Source organism: Somniosus microcephalus, chromosome 3, assembly GCF_052327205.1.
Source record: "Somniosus microcephalus isolate GS21.2 chromosome 3, FLI_Smic_1.0, whole genome shotgun sequence".
In the NCBI taxonomy this organism is placed as follows: Eukaryota; Metazoa; Chordata; class Chondrichthyes; order Squaliformes; family Somniosidae; genus Somniosus; species Somniosus microcephalus.
The window spans coordinates 11917520-11937715 of record NC_140989.1 but is presented as its reverse complement, the minus strand read 5'-3'; the positions used below and the strand labels follow the sequence as shown (position 1 = coordinate 11937715).

The window sequence follows — 20196 nt, the reverse complement described above, 5'->3', positions numbered from 1 at the left end:
TCTTAAATGGCCGACCCCTTACCCTGAGACTATGCCCCTAGTTCTAGACTCTCCAGCCAGGGGAAACAACCTCTCAGCATCTACCCTGTCAATCCCCTTCAGACTCTTATATGTTTCAATGAGATCACCTCTCATTCTTCTAAACTCCAGAGAGTATCGGCTCCAGGAGTTGCTGTCAGTTTCAGAGGAGTAATGACAACGAACGCTGACAGTTTCGCCGCTATTACTACCGCAAAATCCGGGCCATAGAAATACATAGAAGTCAAAACCAGGAAACAGGCCATTCGGCCCATCCAGTCCTTGTCAATGTTAACCCCCCCCGTGAGCAAATAGTAATAATTAAATTTACTCGCCCTGTTCCCAAATCCCTTCATTCCCTTTTTCTTCATTCCCCCATCCAATCTAATCTCGAATGTTGACCAACGTTCCCTGTAATTTTGTTTGGCCGCGGCCTCTTCAAGGTGAGACGCGGGCCATTCAAAACACCGCACACATGCGGTTTCTCCTCATTGCGCGGGGTCCCTGGAGCGCCGCTTGCCTGCGCAGCCTACAGGGGAACATTGATGTTGACACAGTTTCTGCCTCAACCACTAACCCGGGAGAGAACCCCACGGTCTCGCAGCTCAATGTGTGAAGAAGTTCCTCCTGCCCCCTGTTCTAAATCTCTTGGCGTTTAATCTATGAGCCCCTTGATCTTGGCTCCACAACTGTTTGTTCAGATGCTTTGGTCAAACCCGATGATGATGGCTGCGATTCTTTGTGTGATTGTCCATCTAGGCTTTACTCTCTGGGGGTCAAAGTACTCGTGGAATTGGAATGCGATTGACACGGGTCCTCACCGGGACCTTGTAGGAGAGCTGGCTGATGCTGTTCGAACCAGGACAGGCCTGAGGTTTGGCCTGTACCATTCTCTCTTCGAATGGTTTAACCCTGCCTTCCTCGAGGACGCTGCCAATGTGTTTACAACCAACAAGTTCCCCACAGAAAAGAGCTTGCCTGAGCTGTATGAAATCGTGAACAAGTACCGTCCGGAAATCCTGTGGTCTGATGGAGATGGAAATGCGCCAGACACCTACTGGAACAGCACCGGGTTCCTGGATTGGCTCTATAACCACAGGTACCGCTCTGCGGTCGTAGGTAGATGAATGTCTGGCCCTGATTTTAAATCTCCTCGCCTGGTGGAAACTGGGCGGGCAGTTATAGTGAGCGCACCGACTTACCCCCTTTGATCCCATAAGAACATAAGAATTAGGAGCAGGAGTAGGCCATATGGCCCCTCGAGCCGGCTCCGCCACACGGCCCCTCGAGCCGGCTCCGCCACACGGCCCCTCGAGCCGGCTCCGCCACACGGCCCCTCGAGCCGGCTCCGCCACATGGCCCCTCGAGCCCGCTCCGCCACACGGCCCCTCGAGCCCGCTCCGCCACACGGCCCCTCGAGCCCGCTCCGCCACACGGCCCCTCGAGCCCGCTCCGCCACACGGCCCCTCGAGCCCGCTCCGCCACACGGCCCCTCGAGCCCGCTCCGCCACACGGCCCCTCGAGCCCGCTCCGCCACACGGCCCCTCGAGCCCGCTCCGCCACACGGCCCCTCGAGCCCGCTCCGCCACACGGCCCCTCGAGCCCGCTCCGCCACACGGCCCCTCGAGCCCGCTCCGCCACACGGCCCCTCGAGCCCGCTCCGCCACACGGCCCCTCGAGCCCGCTCCGCCACACGGCCCCTCGAGCCCGCTCCGCCACACGGCCCCTCGAGCCCGCTCCGCCACACGGTCCCTCGAGCCCGCTCCGCCACACGGCCCCTCGAGCCCGCTCCGCCACACGGCCCCTCGAGCCCGCTCCGCCACACGGCCCCTCGAGCCCGCTCCGCCACACGGCCCCTCGAGCTCGCTCCGCCACACGGCCCCTCGAGCCCGCTCCGCCACACGGCCCCTCGAGCCCGCTCCGCCACACGGCCCCTCGAGCCTGCTCCGCCACACGGCCCCTCGAGTCTGCTCCGCCATTCAATAAGATCACAGCTGATCATCGACCTCAACTCTACTTTCCCCGCCCTATCCCCATATCCCTTGATTCTCCATGTGTCCAAAAATCTATCGACCTCAGCCTTGAATATACTCAAAGACTCAGCATTCACAGCCCTCGGGGGCAGAGAATTCCAAAGATTCACAACCCTCTGAGTGAAGAAATTCCTCCTCATCTCAGTCTTAAATGGCCGACCCCTTATCCTTAGACTGTGCCCCCTAGTTCTAGACTCTGCAGCCAGGGGGAAACAACCTCTCAGCATCTACCCTGTCAATCCCCTTCAGAATCTTGTACGTTTCAATGAGATCACCTCTCATTGCTCTAAACTCCAGAGAGTATCGGCCCATTCCACACAATCTCTCCTCATAGGACAGCCCTCTCATCCCAGGAATCAATCTAGTGAACCTTCGTTGCACCGCCTCCAAGGCAAATTTATCCTTCCCTAGATAAGGAGACCAAAACTGTGCCCAGTACTCCCGGTGTGGTCTCACCAGGGCCCTGTACAATTGTAGCAAGACTTCCTCACTCTTATACTCCAACCCTGCTGCCTTCCCCCCCCCCCCCTCTGTTCCCGCTGCCTTTCATCCATGTCCCGATACTAACCTGCTCTTCTGAGCGGGCGTGCGGGACACCCGCAGGAGGGCAGTGGGGTCCTGCTATAAATATTTAGTTGGAGACCTGAGCAGGGAGCAGTGACGACTCCCTTGAGCCATCCTTTGCCCGGGGCTCCACCCCCCCCCACGATCGCGGCCACACCCCCCACTGCCTAACGGTCGGTGAGCATTCCCGGGAGCGGGGGGGTTGTCCCTGGCTGTGGCCTCCTGCCACTCGAATTCCCGCTCCCGCTCCCGCCCAGCAACGGGAGTCGGAGACTATTGACATAAACGGTCAGATCGGCCGGTGCTCCATGCCCTGGGTGTGTCGCTCGTTTCCAGGCTCATGCCCACCCTACCAAAACCCCACCCCCTCTCCCCCACACCTCCCTCACACCTCCCCCCTTTACAATCGGGGTCTCTCTCTGTAGGTATGAGGTAATACGTTGCTGCTGGAGTTAACCGTAACAGGAACACATATCACAAGATAATCCTAGTCACAGGTCGCTAGGACTGTGCTAACATTCACCCGCGGGGAAATCTGAAAACCACTGTTACTGGAGAATGGTCTTAAAGTGGGAGATTTACTGTTGATTTAAAATACCGTATTTCTCCTGAATAGTGTCACGTCACCTTTGCCGTTGTTTTTTGGGATGTCCGGTTTGTCGGAGCGCAGTTTCTGATGTTTACCGCAGTCTTGCTCCAAGGTTGTACCTGGGCTCTTGGTCTCCGCCACTGACACCCTAACCAGCCTCCTGCCTCCCCCTCGCTCCACTTCAGGGGGCACAGCGCCCACCCCTGCTGCCGATTGCAGACCCCCCATGTGTATAGCAGTGTAGTGCTGATGTGACTGGACCAGCAATCCAGAGGCCCGGACTAATGATCCAGAGAATGGGAGCTCGGTTCATAGAAACATCGAGAGATAAAAAGCTGGTCTCGGTAAAAGTGACCTTGTCGTAAAAGCCCAACTGGTTCACTAATGTCCTTTTGTTGCAGGAGGGAAGCTTTTAAAAAATTTGTTTCTGGGATGTGGGCATCGCTGGCAAGACCAGCATTTATTACCCATCCCTAGTTGCCTTCGAGAAGGTGGTGGTGAGCCGCCTTCTTGAACCGCTGCAGCCCGTGTGGTGAAGGTGCTCCCACAGTGCTGTTAGGGAGGGAGTTCCAGGATTTTGACCCAGCGACGATGAAGGAACGGCGATATACTTCCAAGTCAGGATGGTGTGTGACTTGGAGGGGAACTTGGAGGTGGTGGTGTTCCCTTGCGCCTGCTGCCCTTGTCCTTCTAGGTGGAAGAGGTCGCGGGTTTGGGAGGTGCTGCCGAATCAAAGGTTTGAGCTCCCCGATTACACACAGCTAAGCCGCTCGCTCTTATTGTCATTCTAGCCCGGTGGGAAAGACGGTTGTCACCAATGATCGCTGGGGTTACGGCACAATCTGCAAACATGGCGGCTACTACACATGTGCTGATCGGTATAACCCAGGTCATCTCCTGCCCCACAAGTGGGAGAATTGCATGACCATTGACACCAAGTCCTGGGGATACCGGAGAGAGGCAAAGCTCAGCGATTACCTTTCAATAGAACAACTGGTAAAGGTAAAACATGTCTGTCTGTCCGTCTCTCTCTCTCTTTCTCTCTCTATATCTATCCCTCTATCTTTATCTCTATCTATCCCTCTGACTCTCTATCTCTCTATCATTCTCTCTTGCTATATCTCTCCCTCTATCTCTCTCTCTATCTCTATCTATCCCTCTATCTATTGCAAAAGACAACCAACTTCAGCCAGAAGTGCCGAGTGGATGAGCCATCTCGGCCTCCTCCTGAGGTCCCCACCATCACAGAAGCCATTCAGCCAATTTGATTCACTCCATGTGATATCAAGAAATGGCTGAGCGCACTGGATACAGCAAAGGCTATGGGCCCCGACAAACAAATCCCGGCTGTCGTGCTGAAGACTTGTGCTCCAGAACTAGCCGCGCCTCTAACCAAGCTGTTCCAGTACAGCCACAACACTGGCATCTTTCTGACAATGTGGAAAACTGCCCAGGTATGTCCTGTCCACAAAGAGCAGGACAAATCCAATCCGGCCAATTACCGCCCCATCAGTCTACTCTCAATCATCAGCAAAGTGATGGAAGGTGTCGTCGACAGTACTATCAAGCGGCACTTACTCACCAATAACCTGCTCACTGATGCCCAGTTTGGGTTCCGCCAGGACCACTCGGCTCCAGACCTCATTACAGCCTTGGTCCAAACATGGACAAAAGAGCTGAATTCCAGAGGTGAGGTGAGAGTGACTGCCCTTGACATCAAGGCAGCATTTGATCGAGTGTGGCATCAAGGAGCCCTAGCAAAACTGAAGTAATGGGGAATCAGGGGGAAAACTCTCCACTGGCTGGAGTCATACCTAGCACAAAGGAAGATGGTTGTGGTTGTTGAAGGCCAATCATCACAGCCCCAGGACATCGCTGCAGGAGTTCCTCAGGGAAGTGTCCTAGGACCAACCATCTTCAGCTGCTTCACCAATGACCTCAGCTCCATCATAAGATCAGAAGTGGGGATAGAAAAGCAAAATACTGCCGATGCTGCAAATCTGAAATAAAACCAGAAAATGCTGGAAATACTCAGCAGGTCAGTCAGCTTCTGTGGAGAGAGAAACAGAGTTAACGTTTCAGGTGGATGACCCTTCGTCAGAACTGGAAAAAGTTGGAGATGGAACAGGTTTTTCAGCAAGTGTAGGGGCAGGGAGAGGGGGAGGGGAGGAAAGAACAAAAGGGACGGTCTGTGATAGGGTGGAGGGCAGGAGAGACTGAATGACAAAAGGGATGATGGTGTGAGGCGAGAGGAGATGGTAATGGGACAAGTTCTCCTTTTGCCTTGCACTATCATGGTCAAAGAGGGAGGTTTTAAAGAGTGCCTCAAAGGAGGAGAGAGAGGTGAAGAGGTTCAGGGAGGGAATCCCAGAAAATTAGGGCCTTGACAGCTGAAGGCATGGCCACCAATGGTGGAGTGATGGAAATCGGGGATGCTCAACAGGCCAGAATTGGAGGCGTGCAGATATCTAGGAGAGGTGTAGGGCTGGAGGAGATTACAGAGATAGGGAGAGACGAAGCCATGGAAGGATTTGAAAACAAGGATGTGAATTTTAAAATGTATATAGCCTAGTAGTGTTTGATGTGACAGTGTAGAGGGAGCTTTACACTGTATCTAACCCGTGCTGTACCTGCCCTGGAAGTGTTTGATGGGACAGTGTAGAGGGAGCTTTACTCTGTATTTAACCCGTGCTGTACCTGCCCTGGGAGTGTTTGATGGGACAGTGTAGAGGGAGCTTTACTCTGTATCTAACCCGTGCTGTAACTGCCCTGGGAGTGTTTGATGGGTCAGTGTAGAGGGAGCTTTACTCTGTACCTAACCCGTGCTGTACCTGCCCTGGGACTGTTTGATGGGAGAGTGTAGAGGGAGCTTTACTCTGTATCTAACCCGTGCTGTACCTGCCCTGGGAGTGTTTGATGGGACAGTGTCGAGGGAGCTTTACTCTGTATCTAACCCATGCTGTACCTGCCCTGGCAGTGTTTGATGGGACAGTGTAGAGGGATCTTTACTCTGTATCTAACCCGTGCTGTACCTGCCCTGGGAGTGTTTGATGGGAAAGTGTAGCCGGAGCTTTACTCTGTATCTAACCCGTGCTGTACCTGCCCTGGGAGTGTTTGATGGGGCAGTGTAAAGGGAGCTTTACTCTGTACTTAACCCGTGCTGTACCTGCCCTGGGAGTGTTTGATGGGACAGTGTAGAGGGAGCTTTACTCTGCATCTAACCCGTGCTGTACCTGCCCTGGGAGTGTTTGATGGGACAGTGTAGAGGGAGCTTTATTCTGTATCTAACCCGTGCTGTACCTGCCCTGGGAGTGTTTGATGTGAAAGTGTAGCGGGAGCTTTACTCTGTATCTAGGCCGTGCTGTACCTGCCCTGGGAGGGTTCGATGGGACAGTGTAGAGGGAGCTTTACTCTGTATCTAACCCGTGCTGTACCTGCCCTGGGAGTGTTTGATGCGACAGTGTAGAGGGAGCTTTACTCTTTATCTAACCCATGCTGTACCTGCCCTGGGAGTGTTTGATGGGACAGTGTAGAGGGAGCTTTACTCTGTATCTAACACGTGCTGTAACTGCCCTGGGAGTGTTTGATGGGGCAGTGTAGAGGGAGCTTTACTCTGTATCTAACCCGTGCTGTACCTGTCCTGGGAGTGTTTGATGGGACAGTGTAGCGGGAGCTTTACTCTGTAACTAACCCGTGCTGTACCTGCCCTGGGAGTGTTTGATGTGAAAGTGTAGCGGGAGCTTTACTCTGTATCTAACCTCTGCTGTACCTGCCCTGGGAGTGTTTGATGGGGCAGTGTAGAGGGAGCTTTACTCTGTATCTAACCCGTGCTGTACCTGCCCTGGGAGTGTTTGATGGGACAGTGTAGAGGGAGCTTTACTCTGTATCTAACCCGTGCTGTACCTGCCCTGGGAGTGTTTGATGGGACAGTGTAGAGGGAGCTTTACTCTTTATCTAACCCATGCTGTACCTGCCCTGGGAGTGTTTGATGGGACAGTGTAGAGGGAGCTTTACTCTGTATCTAACACGTGCTGTACCTGCCCTGGGAGTGTTTGATGGGACAGTGTAGAGGGAGCTTTACTCTGTATCTAACCTGTGCTGTACCTGCCCTGGGAGTGTTTGATGGGACAGTGTAGAGGGAGCATTACTCTGTATCTAACCCGTGCTGTACCTGCCCTGGGAGTGTTTGATGGGGACAGTGTAGAGGGAGCTTTACTCTGTATCTAACCTGTGCTGTACCTGTCCTGGGAGTGTTTGATGGGACAGTGTAGAGGGAGCTTTACTCTGTAACTAACCCGTGCTGTACCTGCCCTGGGAGTGTTTGATGTGAAAGTGTAGCGGGAGCTTTACTCTGTGTCTAGCCCGTGCTGTACCTGCCCTGGGAGTGTTTGATGGGGCAGTGTAAGAACATAAGAACATAAGAAATAGGAGCAGGAGTAGGCCAATCGGCCCCTCGAGCCTGCTCCGCCATTCAATAAGATCATGGCTGATCTGATCCTAACTGCCAATCCACTATCACAGAACCATCTCCTGCATCTAACAGAATTAGACACACGAAATAGGAGCAGGATCAGGCTACACGGCCCCTGGGCCCGCTCCGCTACCCACAGGGTCATGACCAATCCGAACCTAGACTCATGTCCAAATTCCTGCCCGCTCCCCGTAACCCTTAATTCCCTTTACTTCTAGGAAACTGTCTATTTCTGTTTTAAATTTATGTAATGATGTAGCTTCTACAGTTTTTTGGGGCAGCATATTCCATGGACCTACCACCCTCTGAGTGAAGTAGTTCCTCCTCATCTCAGTTTTGAAAGAGCAGCCCCTTATTCTAAGACTATGCCCCCTAGTTCTAGTTTCACCCATCATCGGGAACATCTTCCCCGCATCCACCCGATCCAACCCCTTCACAATCTTATATAGTTCAATAAGATCGCCTCTCATTCTTCTGAACTCCAATGAGTAGAGTCCCAACCTACTCAACCTCTCCTCATATGTCCATCCCCTCATCCCCGGGATTAACCGAGTGAACCTTCTTTGTACTGACTCGAGAGCAAGTATATCCTTTCTTAAGTATGGACACCAAAACTGTACGCAGTATTCCAGGTGCGGTCTCACCAATACCTTGTACAACTGAAGCAATACCTCCCTATTTTTATATTCTATCCCCCTAGCAATGAAAGCCAACATTCCATTGGCCTTCTTAATCACTTGCTGCACCTGCATACTAACCTTTTGAGTTTCGTGCACCAGGGCCCCCAGATCCCTTTGTACTTTCCAGTTTCTTGCCATTAAGATAATAACTTGCTCTACGATTTTTCCTGCCAAAGTGCATAACCTCACACTTTCCAGTATTGTATTCCATCTGCCAAATCTCTGCCCACTTACTTAGCCTGTCTATGTCCCCTTGAAGGTTTTTTATGTCCTCCTCACTCACTACTTTCCCTCCCATCTTAGTATCATCTGCAAACTTTGATATGTTACACTCGGTCCCCTCCTCCAAATCGTTAATATAGATTGTAAAGAGTTGGGGACCCAGCACTGACCCCTGCGGAACACCACTAGTTACTGATTGCCAGTCTGAGAATGAACCATTTATCCCAACTCTCTGCCTTCTGTTAGATAGGCAATCCTCTATCCATGCCAGAATATTACCCCCAATCCTGTGATTTTTTATCTTAAGCAATAATCTTTTGTGTGGCACCTTGTCAAATGCCTTTTGGAAGTCTAAATACACTACGTCCACTGGTTCCCCTTTATCCACCCTATATGTTACTTCCTCAAAGAACTCCAGCAAATTTGTCAAACATGACTTCCCCTTCATAAAACCATGCTGACTTTGTCCTATTAAATTATGATTATCCAAATGTCCTGTTACTGTCTCCTTAATAATGGACTCCAAAATTTTACCTACCCCAGATGTTAGGCTAACCGGTCTATAGTTTCCAGGCTTCTGTCTACTGCCCTTTTTAAATAAGGGTGTTACATTAGCAGTTTTCCAGTCTGCCGGGACCATTGCCGAGTCCAGGGAGTTTTGGAAAATTATTACCAATGCATCCACAATCCCTACCGCCACTTCCCTCAAGACCCTAGGATGTAAGCCATCAGGTCCAGGTGCTTTACTCTGTATCTAACCCGTGCTGTACCTGCCCTGGGAGTGTTTGATGGGACAGTGTAGAGGGAGCTTTACTCTGTATCTAACCCGTGCTGTACCTGCCCTGGGAGTGTTTGATGGGACAGTGTGGAGGGAGCTTTACTCTGTATCTAACCCGTGCTGTACCTGCCCTGGGAGTGTTTGATGGGACAGTGTAGCGGGAACTTTACTCTGTATCTAACCCGTGCTGTACCTGCCCTGGGGGTGTTTGATGGGATAGTGTAGAGGGAGCTTTACTCTGTATATAACCCGTGCTGTACCTGCCCTGGGAGTGTTTGATGGGACAGTGTAGAGGGAGCTTTACTCTGTATCTAACCCGTGCTGTACCTGCCCTGGGAGTGTTTGATGGGACAGTGTAGAGGGAGCTTTACTCTGTATCTACCCCGTGCTGTACCTGCCCTGGGAGTGTTTGATGGGACAGTGTAGAGGGAGCTTTACTCTGTATCTAACCCGTGCTGTACCTGCCCTGGGAGTGTTTGATGGGACAGTGTAGAGGGAGCTTTACTCTGTATCTAACCCGTGCTGTACCTGCCCTGGGAGTGTTTGATGAGACAGTGTAGAGGGAGCTTTACTCTGTATCTAACCCGTGCTGTACCTGCCCTGGGAGTGTTTGATGGGACAGTGTAGAGGGAGCTTTACTCTGTATCTAGGCCGTGCTGTACCTGCCCTGGGAGTGTTTGAAGGGACAGTGTAGAGGGAGCTTTACTCTGTATCTAACCCGTGCTGTACCTGCCCTGGCAGTGTTTGATGGGACAGTGTAGAGGGAGCTTTACTCTGTATCTAACCCGTGCTGTACCTGCCTTGGGAGTGTTTGATGGGACAGTGTAGAGGGATCTTTACTCTGTACCTAACACGTGCTGTACCTGCCCTGGGAGTGTTTGATGGGATAGTGTAGAGGGAGCTTTACTCTGTATCTAGGCCGTGCTGTACCTGCCCTGGCAGTGTTTGATGGGACAGTGTAGAGGGAGCTTTACTCTGTATCTAGGCCGTGCTGTACCTGCCCTGGGAGTGTTTGAAGGGACAGTGTAGAGGGAGCTTTACTCTGTATCTAACCCGTGCTGTACCTGCCCTGGCAGTGTTTGATGGGACAGTGTAGAGGGAGCTTTACTCTGTATCTAACCCGTGCTGTACCTGCCCTGGGAGTGTTTGATGGGACAGTGTAGAGGGAGCTTTACTCTGTATCTTACCCGTGCTGTACCTGCCCTGGGAGTGCTTGATGGGACAGTGTAGAGGGAGCTTTACTCTGTATCTAACCCGTGCTGTACCTGCCCTGGCAGTGTTTGATGGGACTGTGTAGAGGGAGCTTTACTCTGTATCTAACCTAAGCTGTATTATCTGGTATTTAATGCTGACTGTCTGTGATCAGCCCAGAGAAGCGTTCTGTTCCCCAGAAATGATTCTGCATTTTGATAAATGCATAATCTTACCCAGAATTTAAAGATCATAATTTTCATGAGGGGAAATATAGTTTGTCAAACTTTTTTTGGGTTGGCTGGGCGTGGGTGGGGCTGGCGAGTTGGGTGTTGCTTTTCTGCCCGGGATATCACACATTAATTACAAGGTGATGAGTTCCATAGAGATGAACATTGCTTCGCCGCTTGACAACGAACTGAAAGTGATTTGCTGATCCTTCTCCGGCGAGGGGCGTTGCTACTTTGATTGTTCTGTCTTTCAGACGCTGGTCGAAACCGTCTCCTGTGGAGGGAATCTCTTAATGAACATTGGGCCCACTCACGACGGACGGATAGTCCCCATCTTTGAAGAGAGGCTGAAGCAGATGGGGCAGTGGCTGAATGTAAACGGCCAGGCGATCTACAACACCAAGCCCTGGAGGGAGCAGAGCGACACCATCACGCCCGGAGTCTGGTAGGTGTATGAAGAACGCCGGGGATTTAGACACAAGCGGCTGAATTTTAATGGGGAAGGAGGTTTGTGGGCGGCGGGGTGGGCGGGGGGGGCTCCGAGGCGGTTGGGAAACCCGGGAGAACATGTTTCCTGCATGGCCCCGTCGACTTTTAACGGCAGGGCCTAATTTGAATGCGAGGCCGCTGTTTCCGACTCGCAGCCAGACAGATCGAGAGGCTGGCTGGCTCCGGGCGGCTAGGCCTGTGGCTCGAGGCTGCACAGAGGAGGGAGGGAGGGAGAGAATCGGGTGGGGGCCGGGGGTGACCGGAGGCGGATCGGGAGGTCGGGGGGAGGAAGAGAGGATCGTGGCTGGACTCCTGAGCACTGTGTGTGGGCGGGGGGGGTGGGGGGAAGGGAGAAAGGATCGGGGCCGGAGGATCGGGCGGGGGAGGGAGTGAAGCAATGATTGGGGACGGAGCCTCAGGGGCGGGGGGTGAAACATAGAAGCATAGAAGATAGGAGCAGGAGTAGGCCATTCGGCCCCTCGAGCCTGCTCCGCCATTCAATGAGATCATGGCTGATCATCCAAATTCAGTACCCTGTCCCTGCCTTCTCCCCATATCCCTTGATCCCTTTAGCTTTAAGAAATATATCTAACTCCTTCTTGAATATATTTAATGAATTGGCCTCTACTGCCTTCTGTGGTAGAGAATTCCACAGGCTCACCACTCTTTGGGTGAAGAAATTCCTCCTCATCTCTGTCCTAAATGTAAGAAATCACACAACACCAGGTTATAGTCCAACAGCTTTATTTGAAATCACAAGCTTTCGGAGCGCTGCTCCTTCTTCAGGTGAAGTGGAGAAATGCATAAAGACACAGCTTATATAGTCAGAGAATCATGTCAGATGTTTACAGGTAACCTTTCCAACTGCCATTTATCACACCTCGGCAGAGAGATAATCACAGCAGTCAAAGGTGTGAATGGTGTCCAAACAGGTCAGTCAGGGAAACATTACATCAAAGAACAATGAGGTGGGGTCACAAGGGGTCAAATATTGCAGATGCTGGGGTCTGTATGAAAAACAAAAAATCAGACAAAAAACATTTTTTTTGGCTGGAAATCACAGCAGGTCCAGCCGCATCTGTGTAGAGAGAACAAGCCAATGTCGACTCGAGTCTGGATGACCCTGCATCAGGTGGGGTTACATGTAGCGTGACATGAACCCAAGATCTCGGTTAAGGCCGTCCTCATGGGTGCGGAACTTGGCTATCAGTTTCTGCTCGACGATTTTGCGTTGTGTGTCTCGAAGGCCACCTTGGAGAATGCTTACCCGAAGATCGGAGGCTGAATGTCCTTGACTGCTGAAGTGTTCCCCGACTGGGAGGGAACACTCCTGCCTGGTGATTGTTGCGCGGTGTCCGTTCATCCGTTGTCGCAGTGTCTGCATGGTCTCGCCGATGTACCATGCTCCGGGGCATCCTTTCCTGCAACGTATGAGGTAGACAACGTTGGCCGAGTCACATGAGTATGTACCATGTACCTGGTGGGTGGTGTCCTCATGTGTGATGATGGTATCTGTGTTGATGATCTGGCATGTCTTGCAGAGGTTGCTGTGGCAGGGTTGTGTGGTGTCGTGGTCGCTGTTCTCCTGGAAGCTGGGTAATTTGCTGCGAACGATGGTCTGTTTGAGGTTAGGCGGCTGTTTGAAAGCGAGTAGTGGAGGCGTGGGGATGGCCTTAGCGAGGTGTTCCGCACCCATGAGGACGGCCTTAACCGAGATCTTGGGTTCATGTCACGCTACATGTAACCCCACCTGATGCAGGGTCATCCAGACTCGAGTCGACATTGGCTTGTTCTCTCTACACAGATGCGGCTGGACCTGCTGTGATTTCCAGCCCAAAAAAATGTTTTTTGTCTGATTTTTTGTTTTTCATACAGACCCCAGCATCTGCAATATTTGACCCCTTGTGACCCCACCTCATTGTTCTTTGATGTAATGTTTCCCTGACTGACCTGTTTGGACACCATTCACACCTTTGACTGCTGTGATTATCTCTCTGCCGAGGTGTGATAAATGGCAGTTGGAAAGGTTACCTGTAAACATCTGACATGATTCTCTGACTATATAAGCTGTGTCTTTATGCATTTCTCCACTTCACCTGAAGAAGGAGCAGCGCTCCGAAAGCTTGTGATTTCAAATAAAGCTGTTGGACTATAACCTGGTGTTGTGTGATTTCTTACATTTGTCCACCCCAGTCCAACTCCGGCATCTCCACACTCTGTCCTAAATGGCCTACCCCTTATCCTTAGACTGTGACCCCTGGTTCTGGACTCCCCGACCATCGGGAACATCCTTCCTGCATCTAGTCTGTCTAGTCCTGTTAGAATTTTATAAGTTTCAATGAGATCCCCTCTCATTCTTCTAAACTCCAGCGAGTACAAGCCCAATCGACCCAATCTCTCCTCATACGTCATTCCTGCCATCCCAGGTATCAGTCTGGTGAATCTTCGCTGCACTCCCTCCATGGCAAGAACATCCTTCCTCAGATAAGGCGACGAAAACTGCACACAATACTCTCGATGTGGTCTCACCAAGGCCCTGCAGCAAGACATCCTTGTTCATGTACTCAAACCCTCTCGCTACGAAGGCCAACATACCATTTGTCTTCTTAACCGCCTGCTGCACCTGCATGCTTACCTTCAGCGACTGGTGCACAAGAACACCCAGGTCTCGTTGCACTTCCCCTTCTCCCAATCTATTGCCATTCAGATAATACTCTGCCTTCCTGTTTTTGACACCAAAGTGGAAAACCTCGCATTTATCCACGTTATATTGCATCTGCCATGCTTCTGCCCAATCACCCAACCTGTCCAAATCATACTGGAGTTTCTCGGCATCCTCCTCACAGCACACACGTCCACCCAGCTTTGTGTCGTCTGCAAACTTGGAGATATTACATCTAGTTCCCTCATCTAGATCATTAATATATATTGTGAATAGCTGCGGTACCCCACTAGTCACCGCCTGCCACTTGGAAAAAGACCCGTTTATTCCAACTCTTTGCTTCTTGTCTGCCAACCAGTTCTCTATCCAAGTCAATACCTTGCCCCCAATTCCATGTGCCTTAACTTTACACGCTAATCTCTTATGCGGGACCTTATCGAAAGTCCAAATACACCACATCCACTGGTTCTCCCTTATCTATTTTACCAGTTACATCCTCAAAAAATTCCAGCAGATTAGTCAAGCACGATTTACCTTTTGTAAATCCATGTTGACTTTGTCCGATCCTGTCAGTTTTCCAAGTGCTCTGCTATTACATCTTTTATAATGGACTCTAGTATTTTCCCCACTACCGATGTCAGGCTTACCGGCCTGTAGTTCCCCGTTTTCTCTCTACCATCTTTTTTGAATAGTGGGGTAAAATTAGCTACCCTCCAATCCATGGGTACTGTTCCAGATTCCATCGAATGTTGGAAGAATGTTGGAAGATGACCAGCAATGCATCTACTATTTCTAGGGCCACTTCCTTAAGTACCCTAGGATGGGTGGGTGGGGGGTAGCATCGGGAAAGGCCTGAGGATCATCGGTGGGGGGAAAGGGGGAGTACAGGAAGGCGATCGGAGGATCGTGAGGGGGGTCTCCGATCGCGGGGTCTGTGTTAGGCAGGGATGCTGGAACCAGTAGGTAGGTATAATGACACTTACCTCCTGGATCCACTCCAGGGACTTGAGCACATAAAGCCAGGCTGACACTCCCAGTGCAGTGCTGAGGGAGTGCTGCACTGTCAGAGGTGCCGCCTTTCAGATGAGACGTTAAACCAGGCCCCGTCTGCGCTTTCAGGTGGATGTAAACAATCCCGCGGCCACTATTTTGAAGAAGATCAGAGGAGTTCTCCCCGGTGTCCTGGGGCCAATATTTACCCCTCAGCCCAGGGTGAAACGTTAAGGAGCATCGGTGCCTTTCAATGATTACTCTTATCCAGTTGTATGTTCTGATTAGTTCTCCTCTCTTGTGGATGGCACTGTGGTCTGGTTACCCGGGCAACAGGTTCCTTTCTCAATGTGTGAGGCTGGACACTGAACGGTCGACAGGGTCTGTAATCTGCTGTCGGTGTTTTATTTTCTGAAGATGGATATGTATTTTGACAGGTACACGTCCTCACCTGAGAAGCAGGTACTTTACGCAATATTCCTCACCTGGCCAGAAGTCGGATTGCTGAACCTTGGCGCTCCCTATGTTACAGCAGGGAAAACAAAGGTTAGAATTCTTTAAATAAAAACATAACCGAGTGATATGAGATTAAGGCATTCAACCTGGCTCAACCCGACATTCACACCATTAAGGAATAGACAGGACAATACCACAGGTAACGATAGAGCGATGGCAGAAATATTAAATTATTATTTTGCTTCAGTATTTACCAGGGAGATAGAACAGGTGGACATGACATTGGATGATGAGATAAGTGCATTTAAAATAAAAAGAGGTGATATATTAAATAAACTAATCAAACTCAAAGAGGATAAAACCCCTGGCCCGGATGGATTGCATCCACGCATTTCAAAAGAATCTAGGGAAGAGATAGCAGAGGCATTACTACACATATTTAATAGTTCGTTAGAAAAAGGCGTAGTGCCAGAGGACTGGTGGATAGCTAATGTAATACCGATATTTAAGAAGGGAGATAGAACATGTCCAGGGAACTATAGACCAGTCAGCTTAACATCGGTGGTAGGAAAAATAATGGAATCCCTACTAAAGGAGAAAATAGAAGAACGTCTAAAAACCAAAAACATAGTCATGAATAGTGAGCATGGATTTCAAAAGGGAAAATCTTGCTTGACTAACCTCATTGAATTTTTTGAAGAGGTAACCGAGAGAGTAGACAAGGGTAATGTAGTAGATGTAATTTACCTAGATTTTCAAAAGGCCTTCGATAAGGTACCACATGATAGACTAATGAATAAGGTCAGATAATGCAGAGTCAGGGGACAAGTAGCAGATTGGATTGCTGGCTGGCTTCAAGACAGAAAGCAGAGAGTAGAGGTAAAGGGTAGCTATTCACAGTGGCAGAAGGTGGGTAGTGGTGTTCCACAAGGATCAGTGCTGGGACCACTGCTGTTCACAATTTATATTAACAATTTAGACTTTGGAATAAAAACAAAATTTCTAAATTTGCAGATGACACCAAATTGGGGGGGATAGTCAATACTGAGGAGGACGGCAACAAGTTACAGGAGGACATTAATAAACTTGCAGAATGGGCATATAATTGGCAAATGAAGTTCAACACAAATAAATGTGAGGTATTACATTTTGGTAGGAAGAATAGGGAGGTCACTTATCACTTGGAGGGTGCGAGTCTGGGTGGGGTAGAGGAACAAAGGGATCTCGGAGTACAAATACACAAATCACTAAAAGTTGCGACACAGGTTAGCAAGGCCATAAAAAAAGCAAACCAAGCACTAAGGTTTATTTCTAGAGGGATAGAATTGAAAAGTAGGGAAGTTATGCTAAACCTGTATCGAACCTTGGTTAGACCACACTTGGAGTACTGCGTACAGTTCTGGTCGCCATATTATAAAAAGGATATAGAGGCAGTGGAGAGGGTGCAGAGAAGATTAACAAGAATGATACCAGAAATGCGAGGGTATACATATCAGGAAAGGATGAACAGGCTGGGTCTCTTTTCTCTTGAAAAAAGAAGGCTGAGGGATGACCTAATAGAGGTCTTTAAAATTATGAAAGGCTTTGATAGAGTGGATACAGAGAGAATGTTTCCACTAATGGGGAAGAGCATAACTAGAGGCCATCAATATAAGATAGTCACCAAGAAATCCAATAGGGAATTCAGAAGAAACTTCTTTACTCAGAGAGTGGTGAGAATGTGGAACTCGCTACCACAGGGAGTGGTTGAAGTGAATAGTATCGATGTATTTAAGGGGAGGCTGGACAAGCACGTGAGGGAGAAGGGAATAGAGGGTTACGGTGATCGAGTTAGATGAGGAAAGACGGGAGGAGGCTCGAGTGGAGCATAAACGCCGGCATGGACTGGTTGGGCCGAATGGCCGTATATCCTATGTAACCATCGAGTTTATCTGTTTGTTTTATTTTTGTTAACAAGGTAAGCCTCGTGGGATACTCTGAGCCTCTGCAGTGGGAGACCTTTGGAGACCAGGGACTGGTTGTGGTGCTGCCCAGGCTCAACATCAGACAACTCCCCTGCCAGTGGGGCTGGACCCTGAAACTCAGTAATGTGGCTTGATGAGATTGGGCAGTTATCGAGTGACAATCTGTGAGGGCTATTCTGCTGATTCGCCAGTCTCTCAGGAATTGGACAAACTTAATCCCTTTGTTTCCCACTTCTTTTGTTAATTTTTTATTTTAGTTAGGACATTAGCAATTTCAGTTACTGAGAAAAAAAATGGTGCCGTTTTAGCAGATGTGGAAAGTGATTTTGTTGGTGCGCTGCGGATGATACAAAATTAATGTGGTCCCCCGCTCCTCCTCCCCCCGACCTTATTCCTGTCTACAAGTGTGTAAAATGCCACACTCGCCTCGGGAGGTGTGGCTGCACTTTGCACTCAGTGCCCTCCTGAGTCGGATACATGGAAAGCCATCACAGGGTGCTGTATGTCTCCTTGTCCCTGTGAGAGGCCTGCGGTCTTAGTCCATAGCCAGTCAGCGTGGGGCGACCCCATTCACAGAGCGAGCCGGTGAAAGGCTAATTGCTTTGACCCGATACTTAACCATGGATGAGCACAGAGGCCAGAGGGAGCAGTACTTTGGGTGGAAATTCGCCCCGGGCGATAGTGGAAAAGGGTGGTAGTGCATTGACTGCCTGCTATACGCCCGGCCCGCTATTCAGCTCCATTGAAGTCGATGCCAGGCGGGTGGTCGGTGCCACGTGGGCGTATAACGGGTGGTCGATGCACTACCGCTCTCTGCACAACCGCCCAAGAGTCATTTCTGTCCCTTTGAGTGCGTACTGACTCAACAACAAAAACTTATATTTATATAGCGCCTTTAACGTAGTAAAACGTCCCAAAGCGGTTCACAGGAGCGATTATCAAACAAAATTTGACACCGATCCACATAAGGAGATATTAGGACAGATGATCAAAAGTTTGGTCAAAGAGGTCGGTTTTAAGGAGCGTCTTAAAGGAGGAGAGAGAGGCGGAGAGGTTTAGGGAGGGAATTCCAGAGCTTAGGGCCCAGGCAGCAGAAGGCACGGCCACCAATGGTGGAGTGATTATAATCAGGGATGTACAAGAGGCCAGAATTAGAGGAGCGCAGATATCTCACAGAGATTGTAGGGCTGGAGGAGGTTACAGAGATAGGGAGGGACGAGGGGCCATGGAGGGAATTGAACGCAAGGATGAGAATTTTAAAATCGAGGCATTGCCAAACCGAGAGCCACTGTAGGTCAGTGAGCACAGGGGCTGATGGGTGAATGGGACTTGGTGCGAGTTAGGACACGGGGCAGTGAGCACAGGGGTGATGGGTGAACGGGACTTGGTGCGAGTTAGGACACGGGGCAGCAGAGTTTTGGATGAGCTCAAGTTTCTGGAGGGGGGAAGCTGGGAGGCCGGCCAGGGGTGCATTGGAATAGTCGAGTGCGGAGGTGACCGAGACAGGGATGAGGGTTTCAGCAGCAGATGAGCTGAGGGAAGGGCAGAGATGGGCGATGTTACGGAGATGGAAGCTGGACATTTTACAAATTTTCGTGGACTCTTAATTTGAGTCGTTTAAGTTACTATAAATACAAAGTAAATAAGTGGGTAATCATTATCATTTTCGGGAGCAAACGTTTGGTAGCTATGTTAGAAGTTCAATTGTTACAAGTTTGAAGTAATTGAAAAGCGTGTTATTATTTTAAGTGATTAAATTGCAAACATCAGATGATGACGTGGGCATATGGTAAACACTGCTGACTAACCGCAGCGTTTATAGATCTGGCTGGATCTCGACATCTGGGCGAATTACACAACTGTTCTGGTACGTTCCCGATACTCTCAGACAGAAGGTATAAAAACACCTTTGAAAGGGAAGCTATACTGCCCTCCTCTCCCCTCCCCTCCTCTCCCCTCCCCACCCTCCCCTCCCGTACCCTCCTCTCCTCTCCCCACCCTCCCCACCCCTCTGGTTTAATGGATTAATGCACTACCCAGTGTCGAACTGAGGCAAGCAGACTGGGAGAGTCCCAGTGTCGCTCCTCTGAGCCAGCTGGTCTGGTAAGTAAGGACCTGTACAGTGTTCCCAGGCTGGGTGAGTTGTTAAAAGCAGCCCAGTGCCGAGTGGCTCCTGTCGGAAGTGTTGTCCGCACAGCCGAGGACGGGATCTGCTTCAGGTGTGATGGCTCCTCTAGTTGACTAGTGTGTCAGCGCCCATTGTCGAGGAGCACACATGAAGGACGGCCGCTTGGGTGAGCTCGCGCAGGCTGCCGGCACCAAGAATTGGACTCGGGCATGGATCGACGCCTTCAGGAGAGAAAGGAAATGTGTTCGGCAGTTTCTTCTGTCATTATTGTCACAATTGACTTTAGTAAATTGTACTTTTTCATACGCGATTAAATAAAAAGCTCACAATGCAAAGACTTTGAATGAAAATCTTTTGGATCGCACAGCAACTGATCAGACAAGGGGTGAAACCCAAGTCCAAATACAAGGAGGGAGGAGGCCGTCACCATCATCTTATACACACAATCCTACACTAACACATTCAAGGGCAAGTGAGTGTCAGACAAACCCAAGGCTAGATTAAGCCAGCCATCAGTAACGTGGCAAGACCGCACCAACAGAGGTCTGTCTGTGTGAGTCTCGACAGGGTCTGAGGCTGATGAGGGACCAGGAGATGTCCATTCAGCCCTGACGTTGCCTTGGTGACAAGTTATCAAGTCACAGGAATTACACTAAGCAAGATCGATATTCTGACTGTTGGGACACTGAAGGATCAGTTCAGCAAAAGAGGAAGAGTGTCCGAGGCAGACG

General features: G+C 50.2%; 1 protein-coding gene across 1 annotated transcript in view; it reads left to right on the top strand.

The window, feature by feature from the left end:
* fuca2 (alpha-L-fucosidase 2) overlaps positions 1-19800 on the top strand; it is a 35424-nt gene extending 15624 nt beyond the window's left edge. The window contains exons 3-7 of the mRNA XM_085979207.1: positions 778-1117; positions 3996-4206; positions 11031-11221; positions 15355-15463; positions 17331-19800. Coding sequence (XP_085835333.1) covers positions 778-1117; positions 3996-4206; positions 11031-11221; positions 15355-15463; positions 17331-17471 — 992 coding nt within the window. The 3' untranslated portion in view covers positions 17472-19800. The remainder of the gene's footprint in view (positions 1-777; positions 1118-3995; positions 4207-11030; positions 11222-15354; positions 15464-17330) is intronic.
* The last annotated feature ends 396 nt before the right edge of the window (positions 19801-20196 follow it).